The sequence below is a fragment of the Talpa europaea genome (genome assembly GCF_964194135.1).
Source record: "Talpa europaea genome assembly, chromosome: 6".
Classification (NCBI taxonomy): Eukaryota; Metazoa; Chordata; class Mammalia; order Eulipotyphla; family Talpidae; genus Talpa; species Talpa europaea.
The window spans coordinates 42,812,895-42,831,456 of NC_140072.1; the positions used below are offsets into that span (position 1 = coordinate 42,812,895).

The 18,562-nt window shown below is 42.9% G+C and overlaps 1 protein-coding gene across 1 annotated transcript; it reads left to right on the forward strand.

Moving 5' to 3' along the window:
• Positions 1-2,748: 2,748 nt before the first annotated feature.
• SLC20A1 (solute carrier family 20 member 1) lies at positions 2,749-16,400 on the forward strand (the record flags this gene model as incomplete). The annotated part of the gene is made up of 10 exons (XM_084234808.1): positions 2,749-3,094; positions 3,237-3,377; positions 3,567-3,652; positions 8,520-8,616; positions 10,993-11,112; positions 13,160-13,429; positions 13,550-14,108; positions 14,571-14,756; positions 15,284-15,368; positions 16,248-16,400. The coding sequence occupies 10 exons, from the start codon at positions 2,749-2,751 to the stop codon at positions 16,398-16,400; spliced, it is 2,043 nt and encodes a 680-aa protein (XP_084090934.1).
• Positions 16,401-18,562: the final 2,162 nt, after the last annotated feature.

Genomic DNA, 18,562 nt, shown 5'->3' on the forward strand with positions numbered 1-18,562 from the left:
TTTGCAATGCAAGGGGAATTCCTTTCCAGTCTCTCCCCCACCTCCAACACTTACCCTACAAACCCACCTCTAAGGGCGGGGACTGTGATCTCTCACCTCCATGGATATTTACTACACAGAGGTTGTCCAACAAGTGTGTGTCCGTTTAATGACCTAATACCACGGACCCAGAAAAGTTTGCCAACAGACAGAAAGAAAACACAAACTGGGGAAAGCTCTAGACAATTTCCTCAGCAATAACAGCTTTGAAAATTATTATTTTAAATGGCAGAACACTAAGGTTCCTTCACAGGTCAGTCTTTTTATTCATTTTTTTCACAACCTTGAAATGAATAAAGGTGGAAGGAGGAGTACATTTTAAGACGCCAGAATTACATAAGAATTGCACTCCAGGGTCAATGCCCCCGGACATGTACTTCTCTTTTTGGCCATGACCTTGGGACTTTAGAGCTTTGTAAATTATTCATAGAACTCCATCAGATGTTCTAGGTAGGTCAGAAGACACTCAGGTGGAGTTTAAGTCTCTACAGATGTCCGACATAGACAGCAACCTTTCACAATGTTTTTGCTCTTGCTATCCAGTGCCCTGCTGCTAGGGATGGCAGAAAGTTGAGGAGGGCTCTGTTCTAAGCCTAGTAAGAATTTCTGGTTGGAATTTTTTAATCTCACAACCTGCGAGAGCACGACCTTAATCCCTCATGGCATTGGGGGATTACTCCCCCTAGGTAAGATTTATGCAGTTGCATTGCATTTCGATTTCATTAATGTCAAAACTACATTATAACACTGGAGGGGACCAGAAATCAATCGTTACTTCAAACGGATAGGAAAATTCCGGGAGTAAGAGAGTAAATCCCCTTATATGCTTTTCCACATCTTAAAACAGGCATATTCTCCCAAAGAGCAAAACGGAAATTAGCAGCTACTTTACTACGGAGTTCCAGCCACACAGTTAACTCATTTATGTTTCGCCACAGAGCAGGTCCTGATTGTTAACATTTTACATTTGTAAGAACGCAGCCCGAGAAATCTGGAACTTAGTCAAGGTGACACACTGCAGCAAGTGGAGTCAGACTTTGAACCCAAAGCACTGTGTTCCCCGTCCCCCATCTCCAGACACAGCCGCGGCGTAGAAGACGCAGGGCTGCCGCGGAGAAGGAGCCGCAGCCACCCTTTCGCCCTGCGCCATAACTGGGCAGACACCCTGGTTCTCGTGACTTTCCAGTCTTTCTTTTCTCACCCAAGCGCACGACTGTTGGAGCCGAGCGACCACGTGAGCGCCCCTCCCTCCCTCCCTCCCGGGTCAGGGACAGTGTCTGTCTAGCCAAGAGAAAGTCACAGGTGCGCGAAGGTGCCAGGGCTGGATCTCCAGGCCCGGGACGCGAGGTCTCCCGCGGCGACAGCGGGCGGGCGGGAGGGAAATGCGGCCAAGGGTGGCCTCTGGGCACGACAGGTCAAAAAAGCGCCGAAAGTGAGCCTCTAGGAGCGGCCGGCTCCGTCCAGGAGGCCCGCGGGGTGGGTGGGGGGACTGGGCGTGACCTTGATGGTGAACTCCGCGCCCTTGCAGGACGACCTCCCGCGGCAGCGGGGGGGCCCACGCGGCGGGTGCGGCGGCCGGCAGCCAGGCAGCCGGAGTAGCCGAGCGCGGCCGCCCGGGCGAGGCCAGAGGGAGGGGGCGGCCCCTTCCCACGTGGACACGCTCCCCGCCGGGGGAGGGTCGCCGGCGGCGGCGGGGCCAATGAGCGCGGCCCCTCGGCGGCACCACCCCGGGGCGGGGCGCGCGTGTCACGCGCCGGTATAAGTGGCGATGGGCGGCGTGCGCCGCTGTAGTGATGGCCGCCGGCGCGCGCTGCGTGCTTCCTCTTCTCGGCTGCTGAGGCGCCCGCGCCGCTCCCCGGGTGGGTCGCCAGCCCCGCCGACCCCTCCCCGGAGTCTCTGCCCCGGGCCCCTGGCCCGCCGACCCCAGGTGACCTCCTGCCCTTCGCCGCAGCCTGGACCACCTCGTCTCCTGCGCGGCCCCTGCTTTCCTGTGGTGAGTGGTGGCGCCACCTTGGAAAGGCTCTTTCTTCTCCCCGGCGCCGGGCGCGGACGCCGCGGCGGGCGGGCGGGCGGGCGGCGGGCTGCGCTGGGGTGGGCGGGCGGCGCGGCGGGACCCCGCGGCGTGGCTGTCCGCCTCCCTCCCCCACCCCGCGCGCCCGCCCGCCCGCGGGCCTTTTTGGCGGTCCCCGGGCGGCGCGCGCGGGAACGGCCCTTTTCCGGTGTCTCGCGGAGCGCGCGCGCGGGCGACTGCGGGGGCCGGCGGGGCGCGCGCGGGCGGGGAGGTCCCGGCGCCACGTGCCCCGCCGCCCCGCGAGCCTGCGCCTGGGGGTCCAGGGGGCCGCGGGGAGCACGGTGGGGATCCCCGGCCGCGTGGGGCCCCGCCGCTGCCAGACCGCTCCCTCCCCAAGGGCGCGCTGCCATTGTTATTCTCTCCACCCGCAGGATGAACTTGCGTCCTTTCTCTTCTCCGCCATGGAATTCCGCTCCGCGCGTCTAGCCCTCCACAGCCAAAGAAACCCCAGACAACAGATGCCCATACCCAGTGTATAGCAGTAACTCCACAGCTCGGTTTCTGGGCCGTCGTTTACAGTATTTAATTTTATATAATATATATTATTTATTACCGCATTTTGATACCTCAGATTCCGTTTACACATCTTGAAAGCCGCTCAGTAATTCTTAGTCATTAAAAAACCACTACTCTGGAGAATGGCATCCACCACGGCGACGATGATCCTCAGTACCGCCGCGGCCCCCGCGGCCGCCGGCCCCATGGTGGAGTACCTCTGGATGCTCATCCTGGGCTTCATCATTGCGTTCGTCTTGGCTTTCTCCGTGGGAGCCAATGATGTGGCCAATTCGTTTGGTACAGCCGTGGGCTCAGGTGTAGTCACCCTGAAGCAAGCGTGCATCCTCGCCAGTGTCTTCGAGACTGTGGGCTCCGTTCTCCTGGGGGCCAAAGTGAGCGAAACCATCAGGAAGGGCTTGATTGACGTGGAGATGTACAACTCGACCCAGCATCTGCTGATGGCGGGCTCTGTCAGCGCGATGTTTGGTAAGCTCGCATTGTTCCAGGGGTGGTGGGCGAGGAAATCGGTCTCCTCCCGTCCTGTGCCTTGCCCATGGTCGTCCTCAGAGTGCGCTGCAGCCATAATGGGATTTTGCCATTGACTTCATGCAACTTGACTGTGTTTCAGGTTCTGCTGTGTGGCAACTAGTGGCTTCGTTTTTGAAGCTTCCCATTTCTGGAACCCATTGTATTGTTGGTGCAACCATTGGTTTCTCCCTTGTGGCCAAGGGGCAGGAGGGTGTCAAGTGGTCTGAACTGATAAAAATTGGTATGTTTAATTCTAAATAGCATCTTAATTTTTATTGTCATGTTGGCATGGGAATATGTATTGGCATATATGATATACAATAGAGGGACAGACTGAATGAAGTTTTGAAAAGAGAATACTAAAATTTAAAGAGTTTTTGGTTCCTGATTTTCATCGATTCACATTTTTTCTTAATGTGCTCTATTCCAGTGATGTCTTGGTTTATCTCTCCGCTGCTTTCTGGTATTATGTCTGGAATTTTATTCTTCCTTGTTCGAGCATTCATCCTCCGTAAGGTAATCTTTCTCCTCTCTCCCCCCATGCCCTTCAGTGGGTCATACCCTGTGGTAATCAAAGTCAAAATAGCATTTTTGCACATGTGATTGGTATGTAGGTGTGTGGCCTTGGGAAGCTGGACGAAAATTCCTTTTTTTTTTTTTTTTTTGCAAAGGCATACTTTCTGTATGTTGCTAAATTCTCTGAAAGAAACAAGTTGTCAATACCCAACTTGCTTTCCTTCCAGTGTCTTATGAAGGAAATTGAATGATGTGCAAGGAAATAAGGATATTTAGAGTGATTTTGTCTAGCTCTATGCAGATTACTGCTTTATGTAAACCACTATTCAGGAAAATTTGAAATTGAGCTTGGGGTTCAACAAGTCACAATGTCTTCTGTGACTTTTTTTTAGCTGCCAGGTAAATAAAGTAGTTAAGGTCTCTATATAATTGTTCCTAACAACACTGATGATCATAACCAGGTTATAAGTTCTAGGTGGGAACTCTACTGATAGCACTTTGATGTTAATTTCTCAGAATAAGTAATAAGAACTAATAAAGGTAGCTTTTGTTTTTCTTTTGATTGGTTGTCTTTCCAGACAACCATTTAACTTCCTGTGTGTTTGAAAATCCTTCTTGAGCAATGCTGGCTCCAAAATAAATGTAGACAGCAGGGGATTTCACTGGACTGAGTTACACTGAGAATAAGTCCATTTTTCTTAGGAGACAAAGTTTACCCTTTACTGAGGTGAATGGTTTTTAATGGCCTATTGTAAGTTTTAAAAATTGCTTCTAAACTGTAGTAATCTGAGTGCAGGGAGATAGGTAGCTTAATCCCACAGAGTGAGAATGTATTCAGACCACTTGTTTGGTTTAATTCTAAGCTTCTCTAAGAATGGATTTGTATCTTTTCTCTATAGAAGTTTTTTGGCTGGTAAAGAGATTTACTATTCCATTGCCCAGAGCCTGAGTTTGGCAAACAGCAGTTTAATACTTTGAAAACTCAAAACTTCTAGAGCTTGGTAAAATTGGAGAGTAAGACAATTCACTGACATTAACAGACTTGAAGTTTGGTTTTTAATTCAGCAAGCTGGTATGGGTAGCACTTTCCCTCCGTGTCTAACAACTATAGCCTATGATGGTAGGATTCTTGAATTTGAGGCTTACTGGTAGTCTTGGACCAGATAGCATGCATGCTCTGTATTAGAGAACAAGGAGTATTAAAAATATCCTGATCTGTTATGGGTTTCTATTTGGTAAAGGTTTACTTACATTGGGTCTTTGTTGATTATTTGGAGAAGCAGATTGTGCTGAGACTGGGGAGACTTGATATTTTTCCAGATAAAACAAACTTGTGTTTCGTAGAGGGAGGAATGTGGTGCTCTGGGTTGCAAAGGGATTTTTAGTTATCTGGAACCTCTGATTTAATGAGTACATGCAGATATTTTTACATTCTTCTTCCCCCCCCCCCCCCATTGAGAGTTTAGGTATATTAACTTCTTAACGGTACATTCTTTAGGTGGAGGGTATGAGGATGGAAGTTTTAAAGAATGGTTGGAGTAATGATTAAAGTAAAAATGACTTTAAGGATCTTCTTCCTCACCTCCAACATCCCCATCCCACACCCCATTTCTCCCCCCCAGCAAACAAACTCTTGTGACTAATCCATCAATAACAGATGAATTTTTAAGTGATGAGTGAATATTTCTGGTACTGTTAGGTTTTATTTATTTATTTTTTAAAGATTTATTTATGTATACAAGAGCTGGGATACAGGCCAGAGAGACAGGGTGGGGGGGCAGTGAGAGGATCCAACAGTCAGAGTGGGGAGCAGAACAGGCAGACTGACTGAAATACACTGCTGAGTGGGACAGGAAAGGTCTGCTGTGCCTTGTCAGGTTGCTCCCTGGCCTCCTGCTGGAGAGGACGTGGATTGCTTCGTAGTGCGGGTGTTTTACCCCTTGTGCCACCAAGGAGGGGCCCCTACTGTTAGGTTTTAAGTCTCACGAAAATATCCTTAGACTGGTAACCTTTGGGGGTCCTGGCTGCTATGAGTATTTGAGTATTAAGATACTTTACAAATTAAGATTTTATTCTTGAAATTAACATTAAAATTACTTTTTTCCCCTGCTTACTGAATGTCTGGTCTCAGTACAATAGGAAAAAGTACAATGGAAAACAAAGGGAGTAGAGATGAGCTACTTCTGTTACACAGTGGGGCAATAAACAAGGAATACAGGAAATGGAAAGTTTTTCTCTTAATTATTTAAATTCTAGTCAGCGAAAATGGGACTTTTCAGCATTCTCCCTTTCGTTAGGAATCACATTCAATCTATCTAGGACAACTTTTCAAATTCAGGGGGACCCTTTTCTTTAGACAAAAGCTTGCTGGAACATCAAATACATAAGAAATGGAGAACTATTATGGTTGAAGGTGATTTTATGAAGACTCCTTTTCTCATTGAGATACTTACATTCTTAATGGGTAATAGTTGTTGTTTTTTTTAAGATTCATTTTACTACTTGATCTAAGAACTGAGGTGTAGGCCAGAGATACAGGGGATAAGAGGATTCACCAGAGGCAGAGTGGGGAGCAGAACAGGCAGATCTACTGAAATACACTGCTGAGGGGAGCAGTGGGGGGGGAGACAGGATAGGTCTGCTGCGCCATGTGGGTCAGCTCCCTGGCCGGGATCGAACTTGTACTGCAGTATCTGCAGATAGCTTGATGGTGTTAAGACTTAACCCCTAGTACCACCAGGGAGGCCCCTGGGTAATGTTTTAAGTGTGTGTTAGATGAAGCATGCTGTGATAAAAATTTCTTAAGTTATTAGTCCTGGTTACCTCATTGGAGTAATTGAGAGTAGAAATTTGTTAAGGGAAGTCCCCACATAATATCTGTAGAACCCTAATGGCTTTTGATTTTGGGAACTGGGGGTCTCAGATTCCTTGGAGAATTTTTTAAAACCATTATTAGAAGAAAATTTTGATTAAACTTAGGTTTCTAATCTTATTGAATGCTATTGGGTTTTTTTGTTATGTAATGTTCCTTTTTTTCCCTTTTTATTTGTTTGTGTAGAAGATCTGGGGTGTAGGCCAGGGTGTGTGTGTGTGTGAGAATGAGAGTGAATATTCACTAGCGGCAGAGTGGGGAGCAGAACAGGTGGATCTACTGAAATAGACTGCTAAGAGGAGCAGCAGGCGAGACAGGAGAGGTCTGCTGCACCATCTGTGGGTCAGCTCCCTGAAGGGGCATTGAACTCAGGCTGTAGTGGTGATAGTCTGAGACTTAACCCCCAGGCTACCAGGGAGACCCCAGTTTCATAGTGTTCTTTTATTTTTTTAATTTTTAAAAAAAGATTTATTTTTATTTATTTATACAAGCACTGGGTACAGTCAGAAGCGCCGGAGGGTGAGAGAATTCACCGGAGCCAGAGCGGGGAGCAGAGCAGGCAGAGGGACCGAAGTACACTGCTGAGGGGAGCAGCTGACGGCAGGAGAGGTCTGCGCGCCATGTGGGACCCTCCTCCTGTGGCCAGGTAGCAGCCAGGGATCGAACCTGTGCTGCAGAGCCTGCGGGCAGCTTGGCAACCCAGTGCTCAACCCCTGTGCCACAGGGGAGACCCCATAGTGTTCTTTTAAACTATGGATAGGGGGAGCTAAAATTCAGAGTATTTTTTGGTGAGGCCCCAGCTCTACTGATTTGAAGTGGCACCCTTACTTTCTCTTCGGTTTCATTAATCTTAAGCTACTACCACTTGTCAATGTATTGATTTTCTTTTCAGAGCTTTAGAAACACTTTAAGATTTTCCTTCTGTCTCTTCCACCCTAAGATTTTTCACTGGATTGTGATCAAGATAACATTAAACCTTTAGGCTAAAAATTTTCTGAGTTTAGCCTTAGCATATATTTACATCTGTGCTCTCATTCTGTGTTTGATTTGGGTGTTTTCCTGTAGAATTAATACACATTTGTTGTAAATGGAACTATTATTACCCGTCACATTGCCTTCCTTGCTGTCCTTAAATATTTCAAGTCTTTGCCTTAGGGCTTTTGCACTTCCTGATATCTCTGGAATATCCTACCCCCAGATAGCCAGGTGGCTTGCTCCTTCTCCACTTCTAGGTATGTACATTGTTTGTTGACATAACACATTTGCAGATCTTGATTCATTGACATCAGCCTTCCTTTCCATCACTGCCCTTGTGTCCTTGATTTTTCTTTGTAGCATTTGTCAATATTTACTGAAATGTAAATGTCAGCTCTGGGAGGGTAGGAAATTTGTCCCATTCACTCTACTTCAGTGCCCAGATTAGTATTAGTGCTTGGCTTAGTCTTTTGAGTGTGAGGAGATGATCTAGTGCACAACTGATTTTTATCATAGTACTTGGGTTAGTTGTTAATTATAGCATTTATTATGTCTAGATTAGATGTTGCAGGTATATTTTATATGTTTTGTTTTTAAGAATTCTTTGTATATTTGAAGTCAGATGAGAAAAGTTCTGACATCTCACCATCTGTTTCTTGACATCTCTTAAAATATGTAGTATATCTTCAAGTGTGTTTTCTGATTTACATTTGGACATAAGGTGGTTCATCAGGTGTTGAAGCTGATTATGTTACTGGTCATTTTTATAGGTAACCTTGTTAAAAATAGTCAAAACAAATCTAAAGAAACAACACAAGCTAATGTCATGTAGACGATGAGATTAGCCCTCAGTGGGAGACATCCGAAGCAAATGTAAGGAAAGCCTAGCTGGCCTTAGGAATTGTTATGGAAAGACAATTATCAACACTGTAATTTGTGAGCCTGCACTTTTACAGAGTTTTGTGGAAACCGGTTACCTTTCAGAGTTTTTAAGGTATCAATCTTAATGATATTTTACAGGCAGATCCAGTTCCTAATGGTTTGCGAGCTTTGCCAATTTTCTATGCCTGCACAATTGGAATAAACCTCTTTTCCATCATGTATACTGGAGCACCTTGTAAGTACATATCAAAACATTTAAATGTGAATTTAAAGTTGTTTACAAAACTTGCATTAAATGCCCAATTTACCCCTTTTTGCTTTACAGGGCTGAAATCTCCTAGAAGGTGGCTGGCCTGCGCCCATTCAGAAGGCTGCAGGCTAGTGTATGCCGAGTTAACCTAGATAGTTTTTCAACCAAAGAGACCTGCTCAGATTCTAAATCACTACAGACCTTTACTCTTTAGTCTTCACAGGATCCACGATAATTTGATCTTGTCCCTCCCTTTCTCCTATCTATGCTAAAATACTGGAATTGATACTGACCTCCACTGACTACTGAAGAGTCATTAGTTAAATTTGGTCTTCAATAATCAGTCATTTAGGACTGGTTTGCTGGATGTTCTCATTTTTTCCTTCCAATTGGAGCTACTTTTGTTTCTAAGTACTAAATTTACTTCCCTGAATCTGCTTGAATGAGAAGAGTTGGGATGTTTATTACCTGGTCTAAGTGCACTTGGAAGAAGAATTCATACAGCTGAGAAAATTAAGAAACATTATTTGTGAGAATATAAAGGTTGAAATGTTGACTACTTTTGTGTTGGGACTAAGGCAACGCATGGGATACATTTTGACAGTAGAGGTTTAATTTAGCAAATGAAAAATATAAACTTATAACTGATTAGGCAGGAGTTCAGTTATGCTACCTAGGGTCATTCAACTTGATGGTGTTTGACTACCTAGTCAGTGACTTTCACAATCTTTTGACTGTGACCTGCTGGACGAAATACATTGTATGTTGCTGCCCATGATACATGCATATAGAGAGGGAGAGAGAAGCAACGAATAGCATCTTGGAACTACTTAAACTTTACTATGTGCTGTGAACTTGTATTTTAAGATATCCTTTTTAGCTATTTTTAATGCTCACTGTGGCCCATTAAATTGATTTCATTTCTGACTAATGGGTTGTAACTTGCTTCTTAAACCTCACTAATGTAATAAGTCACTGACCAAAAATGGAGTTAGCTAAGTATTTTTAACCTTATCTTATTATTGGAACAATCGGGAAAGAAGATGGACAATTTTATGAGGATATTGAGGATATTTAGGGGATATTTATGAGGATATTTAGGGGATCTCAGACGCCTCACCAAATGATGTAGCTGAAGAAAAATCTGCATGCTGCAGTTTCTTGCTTTAAATTGGGTTTTTCATGTTAATTTTAAGTATTTCATGGACTCTTAAGCACTGTTTCGTATGGTAGCAGCAAAGCTCATAGTTCAGTGAAATTAGAAACTTTAAATTTTTCAGTCATTTTTGAAATGGGATCTTGGATTTTTTTTTCTGTCCCTTGTGAATCACTTACAAGAATAAACCGTTTCATTTCCCTTTTTGACTTGGAATGTAGGCAAATTTAACTTGTAATGGAGATTGATTACATTTCATGTATATTTCAGTTGGTGTGACTACATGATAGAAACTGATAGCAGAATTAAAATTAAAAGACATTCTAGAACTTAAGTTTTGGAGAAGTTTCAATTTTTATTTTTAATCAGTTATGTGTGAAACAATAAATTTTCCATTTTAAGTAATTCTTAATAAAACAAAGCAACCCAAGTAAGTAAGCTCTTAAGGTGAACGCTACAGATTTAACTTTTTGATCTTAAATAGGATTTTATAGTGCTTTGCTTCAGTCATTAATATATTAATATAGCCAGTAATATGCAGCTTCTTAGCATTTAGGTGATAAGCAGATAACTGTTAATGATTCCACAGCTATGCGAAAAGTAGGGAAGTCTCTTTAAATGTGGCTTGTTAGACATATTACCACTGAACTATTTTGAACTATTGCAGACGGCCCTTTGAACTATTCTTTTGAATAGTCATACTTTCTGTATCTTAGTTCAATATGCATCCTAAGAGATAATTTTGTCGAGGGGCTTTACTGGGGGCTAGGCTAGTACAGTGGATGTCATAACCATAGGGACACATTCCTTTTTTAGCATTAAAATCTGTATGTGCAAATGTAATGTGTGGCAGCTATCACCTGGAGGCCTCAATTTTTTTTTCACTGCTAGTTGGATATTCTCAGTAGTAATATTTACTACCTTCTAAAGCAAGAAAGGAAAAAGAACAAGTTTGTGAGGAAGCTTGTAGAGACTTAGCAGGTGTTTAAGTGGGCCAGACTGGTTTGGTTTTCAGATTGGATATTTTTCTCCTAAATTTTTGTATGGCTACTGGCACATTAAATCCTGTTTACATAAGGCTGGCAGCAGCTATAAAGGGTGTTGGGCTGGCTTGGGGAACCCCAGAGTTCCCAGAAGAGGGTTTGTACATTATTGCAGGGGGCTGTTGCCCCAGGGTTTTCAAGATGCACCGTTTTATCTCCTAGTGCTGGGCTTTGACAGACTTCCTCTGTGGGGTACCATCCTCATCTCGGTGGGATGTGCTGTTATCTGTGCCCTTATCGTCTGGTTCTTTGTATGTCCCCGGATGAAGAGAAAAATTGAACGTAAGTAACAAAATATAGCAAAAGATTTTAACTAGTGATGTGGTTTTTTTGTTATTTTATTTGGTTACCTATAAATAAGCCATTATTTGGGTAGATTGACAAAGTCAAAAGAAAAATTTAGTGGGAATTTGAGAATACTTGTTTGTCCAAAGGGTTTTGTTAGGGACTTAAGTCAACTGCAACCTCTAGTCATAAGGAATATTTACACATGCTTGGAGACATGGGGCATTTTACTTTTTTATTTTTATTTTTATTTTTTTTTTAAAGGATTTATTTACTTTTTTTTTTAAAAACCTTGATCAGTCGCCGATGACATGATATAGAGGATTTATTGCCTACATTGAAAAGTGAGAATAAACGAAAAATAAGGTAGGGGTAGGTACAAAATATTTTCATAGAGGACACATATACCCTAATTTTGTATGTAACTTCATGTTCAGACATGCAAAGTTAGATCTAGTATGTGTGTGCATCTCAATTTGGAGTTGGTTAGTTCTCAGAATTGTACAAATTCAGGAAAACATATTTAAGTGTCATGTGAAGGAATCGTTTAGGCCATTACTACACATAATTTTTTAGTGTAATTATGTACTGAATAAATTCTTCAGTGTTAGTCATTTAAATTTTTTTTCCTTACTGAGATCTGTTAAAGTGACCTTTTTCTGCCCCTTTTTCATCTGCACATGTTCTGTTAGCAGTTTTCAGTTTGTTCTTTGGAAGCGGATGGATGCATTGACTGCAGTGCCTCCCGAAGCTGCTGTGTCATGCAGCTGCACTGAGGAACCTAGAGAACCTCTGCCGGGCTGCTGTACAGGGGGATGGAGGCTTCCAGGACTCTGACCTCCTTTTTGCCTCAGTCTGGGAGATCAGACTAATCTTGCTAAATTTTTTTTTTTTTAAAAAAAGATTTATTTATTTATTTTTAAAGGATTTATTTATTTATGCATATAAGAACTGGGGTGTAGGCCAGAGGTGCGGGGGTGAGAGGAGTCATTAGACACAGGTGGGGACCAGAACAGGCAGATCCACTGAAATACACTGCTGAGGGGTGCAGCTGTGAGACAGGAGAGCTCTGCTGTGCCATGTGGTTAGCTCCCTGGCCAGGGATCGAACTCATTCTGCAGTGACTGGCGATAGCTTGATAGCACTGAGACTTGAACCCTGTGCCACCAGGGAGGCCCCAAATCTTGGTGATTTAAAAAAAAAAAAGGATTTATTGATACAAGAACCAGGGTACACGCCAGATGTGCGTGAGGGTGAGAGGATTCACCAGAGACAGAACAGGGAACAGAACAGGCAGATAGACAAGAAATACACTGCTGAGGGGAGCAACAGGCGTGACAGGAGAGGTCTGCCGCACCATGTGGGACCCTTGCGGGCCAGCCTGCTTCACAGTGCAGCGCTCAACCGCCTGTGCCACCAGGGGAGGCCCAATGTTTTAATCCTAGTCTGCAGCTTGACTTTGATGCCTGAGTGAATAGGTAAACGTCCTGGCCATGGAAATGATAGAAAATATTCCTGTGTACTCATGGAACTTATTAGAATCCTAACCTAGAACCTTAAGGCATGTCTCCTTATTTTTAGAAGTGGAAATCAAAGTTGCCTACACTGGGCTATGTTACTTTGCTTGAACTCGTGGACAGAATTTGCGGGGTAGGAAGGATTTAAAAAGAACAAGAACTATTGATAGATGCAGTCCAAATTTTGAATCTTTGTCAGCCCTATACTTGAACTGTTACCCATTATAGAATGGGTCTGCTAAGGACATGGGACAATTTTTCTATTTGTAAAAGGGCTATTAACATAAAAACAAAGAACAAGAGTACACAACAGCCCATGAAGCCTAAAACACTCTACTGTAAAAGTTTGCCATCCTTGATAATGTAAGTTTCTGCATTGCTGGTTCTCAAGGGAAAGATAAGTGGTGGCAAGTAATACAGATTGGAAAATTAGCATGAATTTTTACTGGTTTATATTCTCATTTTGAGATGTGGGATGTGGAACAAGTTAGTTGGTCAAAACCAAGCAAAACACCCTTCTTTTCTAGGAGAAATAAAGTCTAGTCCTTCTGAAAGCCCGTTAATGGAAAAAAAGAACAGCTTGAAAGAAGACCATGAAGAAACGAAGTTGTCTCTCAGTGACACTGAAAACAGGAATCCTGTTTCTGAGGGAGGGTCCGCCACTGTGCCCCTCAGGGCTGTAGTGGAAGAGAAAACAGTGTCATTCAAACTGGGAGACTTAGAGGAAGCTCCTGAGCGAGAGAGGCTTCCCAGCGTCGACCTGAAAGAAGAAACCAGCATAGACAGTGCCATGAATGGTGAGTGGAATATCCTCCGGTGGGGAAACTAGAGCTTCACTTTGTCACCTAGTACTGATGTGGAGGCTGTTTGAACCTAATGCTCTTTGTATTGAATGTTACCTTTTTGGTCTTGGTCAGGTACAGTGCAGTTACCTAACGGGAACCTTGTTCAGTTCAATCAAGCTGTCAGTAACCAGATAAACTCCAGTGGCCACTATCAGTATCACACCGTGCATAAAGATTCTGGCTTATACAAAGAGCTGCTCCATAAATTACATCTGGCCAAGGTGGGAGACTGCATGGGAGACTCTGGTGACAAACCCTTGAGGCGCAACAATAGTTACACTTCCTACACCATGGCAATTTGTGGCATGCCTCTGGATTCGTTCCGTGCCAAAGAAGGTGAACAAAAAGGTGAAGAAATGGAAAAGCTTACATGGCCAAACGGAGACAGCAAGAAGCGAATTCGAATGGACAGTTACACCAGTTACTGCAACGCTGTGTCTGACATTCACTCGGCATCTGAGATGGACATGAGTGCCAAGGCAGAGATGGGTCTGGGTGACAGAAAAGGAAGTAGTAACTCTCTAGAAGAATGGTCTGACCAGGATAAACCAGAAGTGTCTCTCCTCTTTCAGTTCCTGCAGATCCTTACAGCCTGCTTTGGGTCATTCGCCCATGGTGGCAATGATGTCAGGTCAGTTCATTTTGAATCTTGACATTTTATTTCCATACCTCATTTTCCGTTCCATAAAGCTGTGCTTGTGGCTGGTACTGCTATCACCATGAGACCCTGGATAATATAGATGGTATGAGGTAATAGCAGTTATTGACTTAATAAAACGGTTGCTAAAATTTTTTCTTTAAGGATATTACAAAGGATTTTTTGACTGGGTTTCAGGAGGTTATACGTAGGAACGCAGCTAGTCTTTGAGAGAAAGTTTGTTTATTGTGATTGGATTCCAGCTCTTTGATAGTAATTTGTGGAATTTAAGATGAAAAACTTAAAATCGGTGCCCTATACAATGTTAAAACTGAGTTTTGTGGTTTGAATTGTTTATTAGAACCGAGGAGTTGCTTTAGGCCATTGGCAAGTTGGATATTGCCAAGTTCTAATTCTGCCTGAAAAGTCACCCATCTTTGCCCTTTTTTCTTTCAGCAATGCCATTGGCCCTCTGGTTGCTTTATATCTGGTTTACGACAAGGGAGATGTTTCTTCAAAAGTAGCGATACCAGTGTGGCTTCTGCTCTATGGTGGTGTTGGTATCTGTATTGGTCTGTGGGTTTGGGGAAGGAGAGTTATCCAGACCATGGGGAAAGATCTGACACCAATCACACCCTCTAGGTAAGTTGGTCAGACAGATATTAGGGAGGTTAATGCTCATTTTCTTAAGATACATAACTATGTAGTACTGCCACATGCATCATGCTTTAGTTAAAATAACCAAGTTTGTTTAAGTTCCTGATGTTATTCTGGTTGTTGGTTTGAACTTTGTAGATTATATTTATTGTCTAGCTCTTAAACTGAATTTTTTGGTCAGGTGTTTTTCAACCCCATTCTCCTAAATTAAGAGTGAATAGCAGTGTATGCTTGGCTTTGTTTGGGAGCTAAAACTAATAATTTGGTTCAAATTAAAAGTGCACACTTAAATAATGGACTTCGAGAGTACCTTAAAACCTCAATTGTTAGAGGGAAGAGAGGAGTTCCATTTAAAGCAGTCCTAGTTTAAAGTAAATTTCAGGAATTAAACAAATTACAGATGTTAGTGGCAGTTTTTGTCACCGAGTAAAGCAAAGCAGGGTTGTCTTAATTTGAAGTAGATCAAAACAGTCAAATTTCATTCTTGACAAATAATTTTTTTGTGTCTCTAGTGGCTTCAGTATTGAATTGGCATCTGCCCTCACTGTAGTAATTGCATCAAATATTGGTCTTCCTGTCAGTACAACACATTGTAAAGTAAGTATAATAATAAATGGTCTTGAATGATTCTAGTGATATGTGGGGTTTTTTGTTTTGTTTTGTTTTTACCCTTTCGATATATTGGTTTGGAAAGTTTAGAGTTTTGAGGAGTGTACAAGTTTAGTAGGACAAGTAACTGCAAGAATGTAAAGGCTTATGTTTAACAATTTTCTTGTGTCTGTTTATTACTCCTATCTAAGCATTAATATATATTTTTCCCAAATGATGCCAAAGACCTTTTATAGAGAGTCTGCAAATGAGAAACTTGTTGGACTATTGAAGGGCAAGGTACTTATGGAATGTTTATATTCAGGGCCTCCCTGCTGGTGTAGGGGTTAACATCTCAGAGCTATCAGGCTGTCGCCAGCCACTTTGACTGAGTTTGATCCCTGGCCAGGGAGCTAACTCACTTGGCACAGCAGACCTCTCCTGTCTTGCTTGTTGCTTCTTTCAGCAGTGTATCTCAGTAGATCTGCCTGTTCTGCTCCCCACTCAGTCTCTGAATCCTCTCACTTCTGGCCTATATCCACACCTCTGGACTAAATCCCAGTTCTTGTATGTATAAATAAATAAAAATCTTTGGGGGAAAAAAGAGAAAAGTTTATACTCAGGGTCTCTCAGGATTGAAGTACTGAGAAACTTCAGAAGGAAGGATTCCTTTTTTCATAATGTTTTATCCTAGCGAGTACAGGCTAATGATTTGATTTTTGTATTGCCTTCATCTTCCCACAAGTTCTCTCCTTTAATTTGTAGCTTTCATAAAATCTTGCTCATCTGGTAGTCAGACTTACGACTTACATAAACTCAGCTCTATTTGTATTTACCACGTGCCAGTGACACTTTAGTAACTGGTTTTTTGGTGTCTGTCTCTCCTAGGTGGGGTCTATTGTATCTGTTGGCTGGCTCCGATCCAAAAAGGCTGTTGACTGGCGACTCTTCCGCAACATTTTTATGGCCTGGTTTGTCACAGTCCCCATTTCTGGAGTCATCAGTGCTGCTATCATGGCGCTCTTCATCTTCAAAGTGTGAAGCTGCTGCTTGAGATTCAAATTCGTGTCAATGTTTGGGACCACCTTACACATTCCTGCTCCTTTGAAGAAAGATTACAGTGTTATAGAAGACTGACACGAGTCGTTAGAGTTTGGGAGCTGTGGGAGGGAAGTGTTACTTGTGCTATAATTGCTTTTGTGCTAAATATGACTTGTCTCAAAATTAGCTATGTAAAATAGCCGAGTTTTCACTGATTCTTATTAAGGTCTCCTTTCCTTCTGGGCTGTGAATTCCTGTACATATTTCTCTACTTTTTGTATCAGGCTTCAATTCCATTATGTTTTAATGTTGTCTCTGAAGATAAAACTTGTGAATTTTTTTTTTAAACCATTCAGAGCTGTACGAGTGTGCTCTGCTTTGTTGGTTTCACCAGCTTATGCCCTAACGTGCACAGGGATTTAACAACAAATAATGTAACCGACGTTTCCCCTGTAGTCTCTTATAGAAATAGTCATTGTACTCTGCCCTCCTGTCGGTAGTGGCAGGTTTGATTGGTTTATTTGGGAACTTCTAAGGATGAAGTTCTTTGAACATTGAAAATTTAAGTTAGTTGTAACTTCTTTGCAAGTGATTTGTTGAGGTATTGCTAAGAAGTAGAAAGGAATTCTTCTGCCAATCTTGGTTATTTCTTTAAGATTTCTGGCAGTGGGATGGATGAATGAAGTGGAATATAAACTTTGGGCAAGATAAATGGGACAGCCTTCCATGTTCATCTGTCTACCTCTCAGCTGAATAAAAAAGCTACAGTTTTTAGAAAAATTATTCTCATGGTTTTTGTTCATATTTGAAGCATTTGGACTCTAGATCAATCAGCCTTATGTCATTCTTAGTATAGTGAGGATAAGAAGTACGAATTACCATCCCACTTAAGTTAAGTTCCCCATTTCTTGCTGTTGATGATCCAGAATATACATGATGTACTTACTACTTCATAGGGACCATTGTGTAATCGTTCTTCATTTTTTTTTTTTTTTTTTTGTTTGGTTTGTTTATACATGCACTGGGTACAGTCAGAAGCACGGGAGGGTGAGAGAATTCACCAGAGCCAGAGCGGGGAGCAGAGCAGGCAGAAGGACCGAAGTACACTGCTGAGGGGAGCCGCGGGCGGCAGGAGAGGTCTGTGCGCCATGTGGGACCCTCCTCCGGTGGCCGGGGAGCAGCCGGGGATCAAACCGGCACCACTGCGCCACCGGGGAGGCCCAATAGTTCTTCATTTTAATGGCATAGTCTACTAGACACTTTCACATTAGCACATACAGGTCTATAGTTTTTAATAACCAGTTTTACTATTTAAAGGAACTTTCATCAGACCTCTTTTTCAGATTTGTTTTTAGCTTTGCTGTTATAAAGACTGCTAAAATGAGTGGAGTGTATGTGTGTAGCCAGCTTCATTAGAAGATATATGTATGTGTTGGCTTCTTTGATCTTGACCCATTATCTCTTTCACCCATTAATGAAAATTAATGAACAGTTAATGAAAAGCACATTGCTTTGCAAACTAGGTTGATAGTTCCTGTCCTAAGAATTACTTTTAGGAGAATGCAAACCAAAGTATAACAAGGATAAGGCTATGCCTACTTAACATGACCCATGTCTGAGAGATTAACGGCTGGTTGGGTATATACCTTTGTATCCTGTTAGTAAGTTTAGTCATCTCACTGAAAAGTCATTCAAATAATGTTCACCACTTAATATCAGACACTATACTGAGCTTTTAGGCTTTATCCTTCTTTTACAGATGAGGAAACAGGCTTGCAAAATTCTTGTATCTTTTCCAATGTTATCTATTAGCAGAGCATGGGCATAGTTGTAGCTTTTGGGGTTGTTTAAAAATAACCTTGTGACTTTAATTTGAAGAATGAGGAGGGGATTGGTACAGGGGTACCTAGCAGAGGATTCTGAAGGGGGGAAACATGTTGAGTTTTAATGATTTATTTATGCATCCAAGAACTAGCGTACAGGCCAGAGGTGTTGAGGGCGTGAGAGGATTCACCAGGGACGGAGTGGGGAGCGGAACAGGTGCATTGACAGAAATACACTGCTAAAGGGAATAGCAGGGAGACAGGAGAGGTCTGCTGCACTGTGTGGGTTAGCTCCCTGACAGGGGATTAAACTCAGTGCTGCAGAGGCTGTGGATTGCT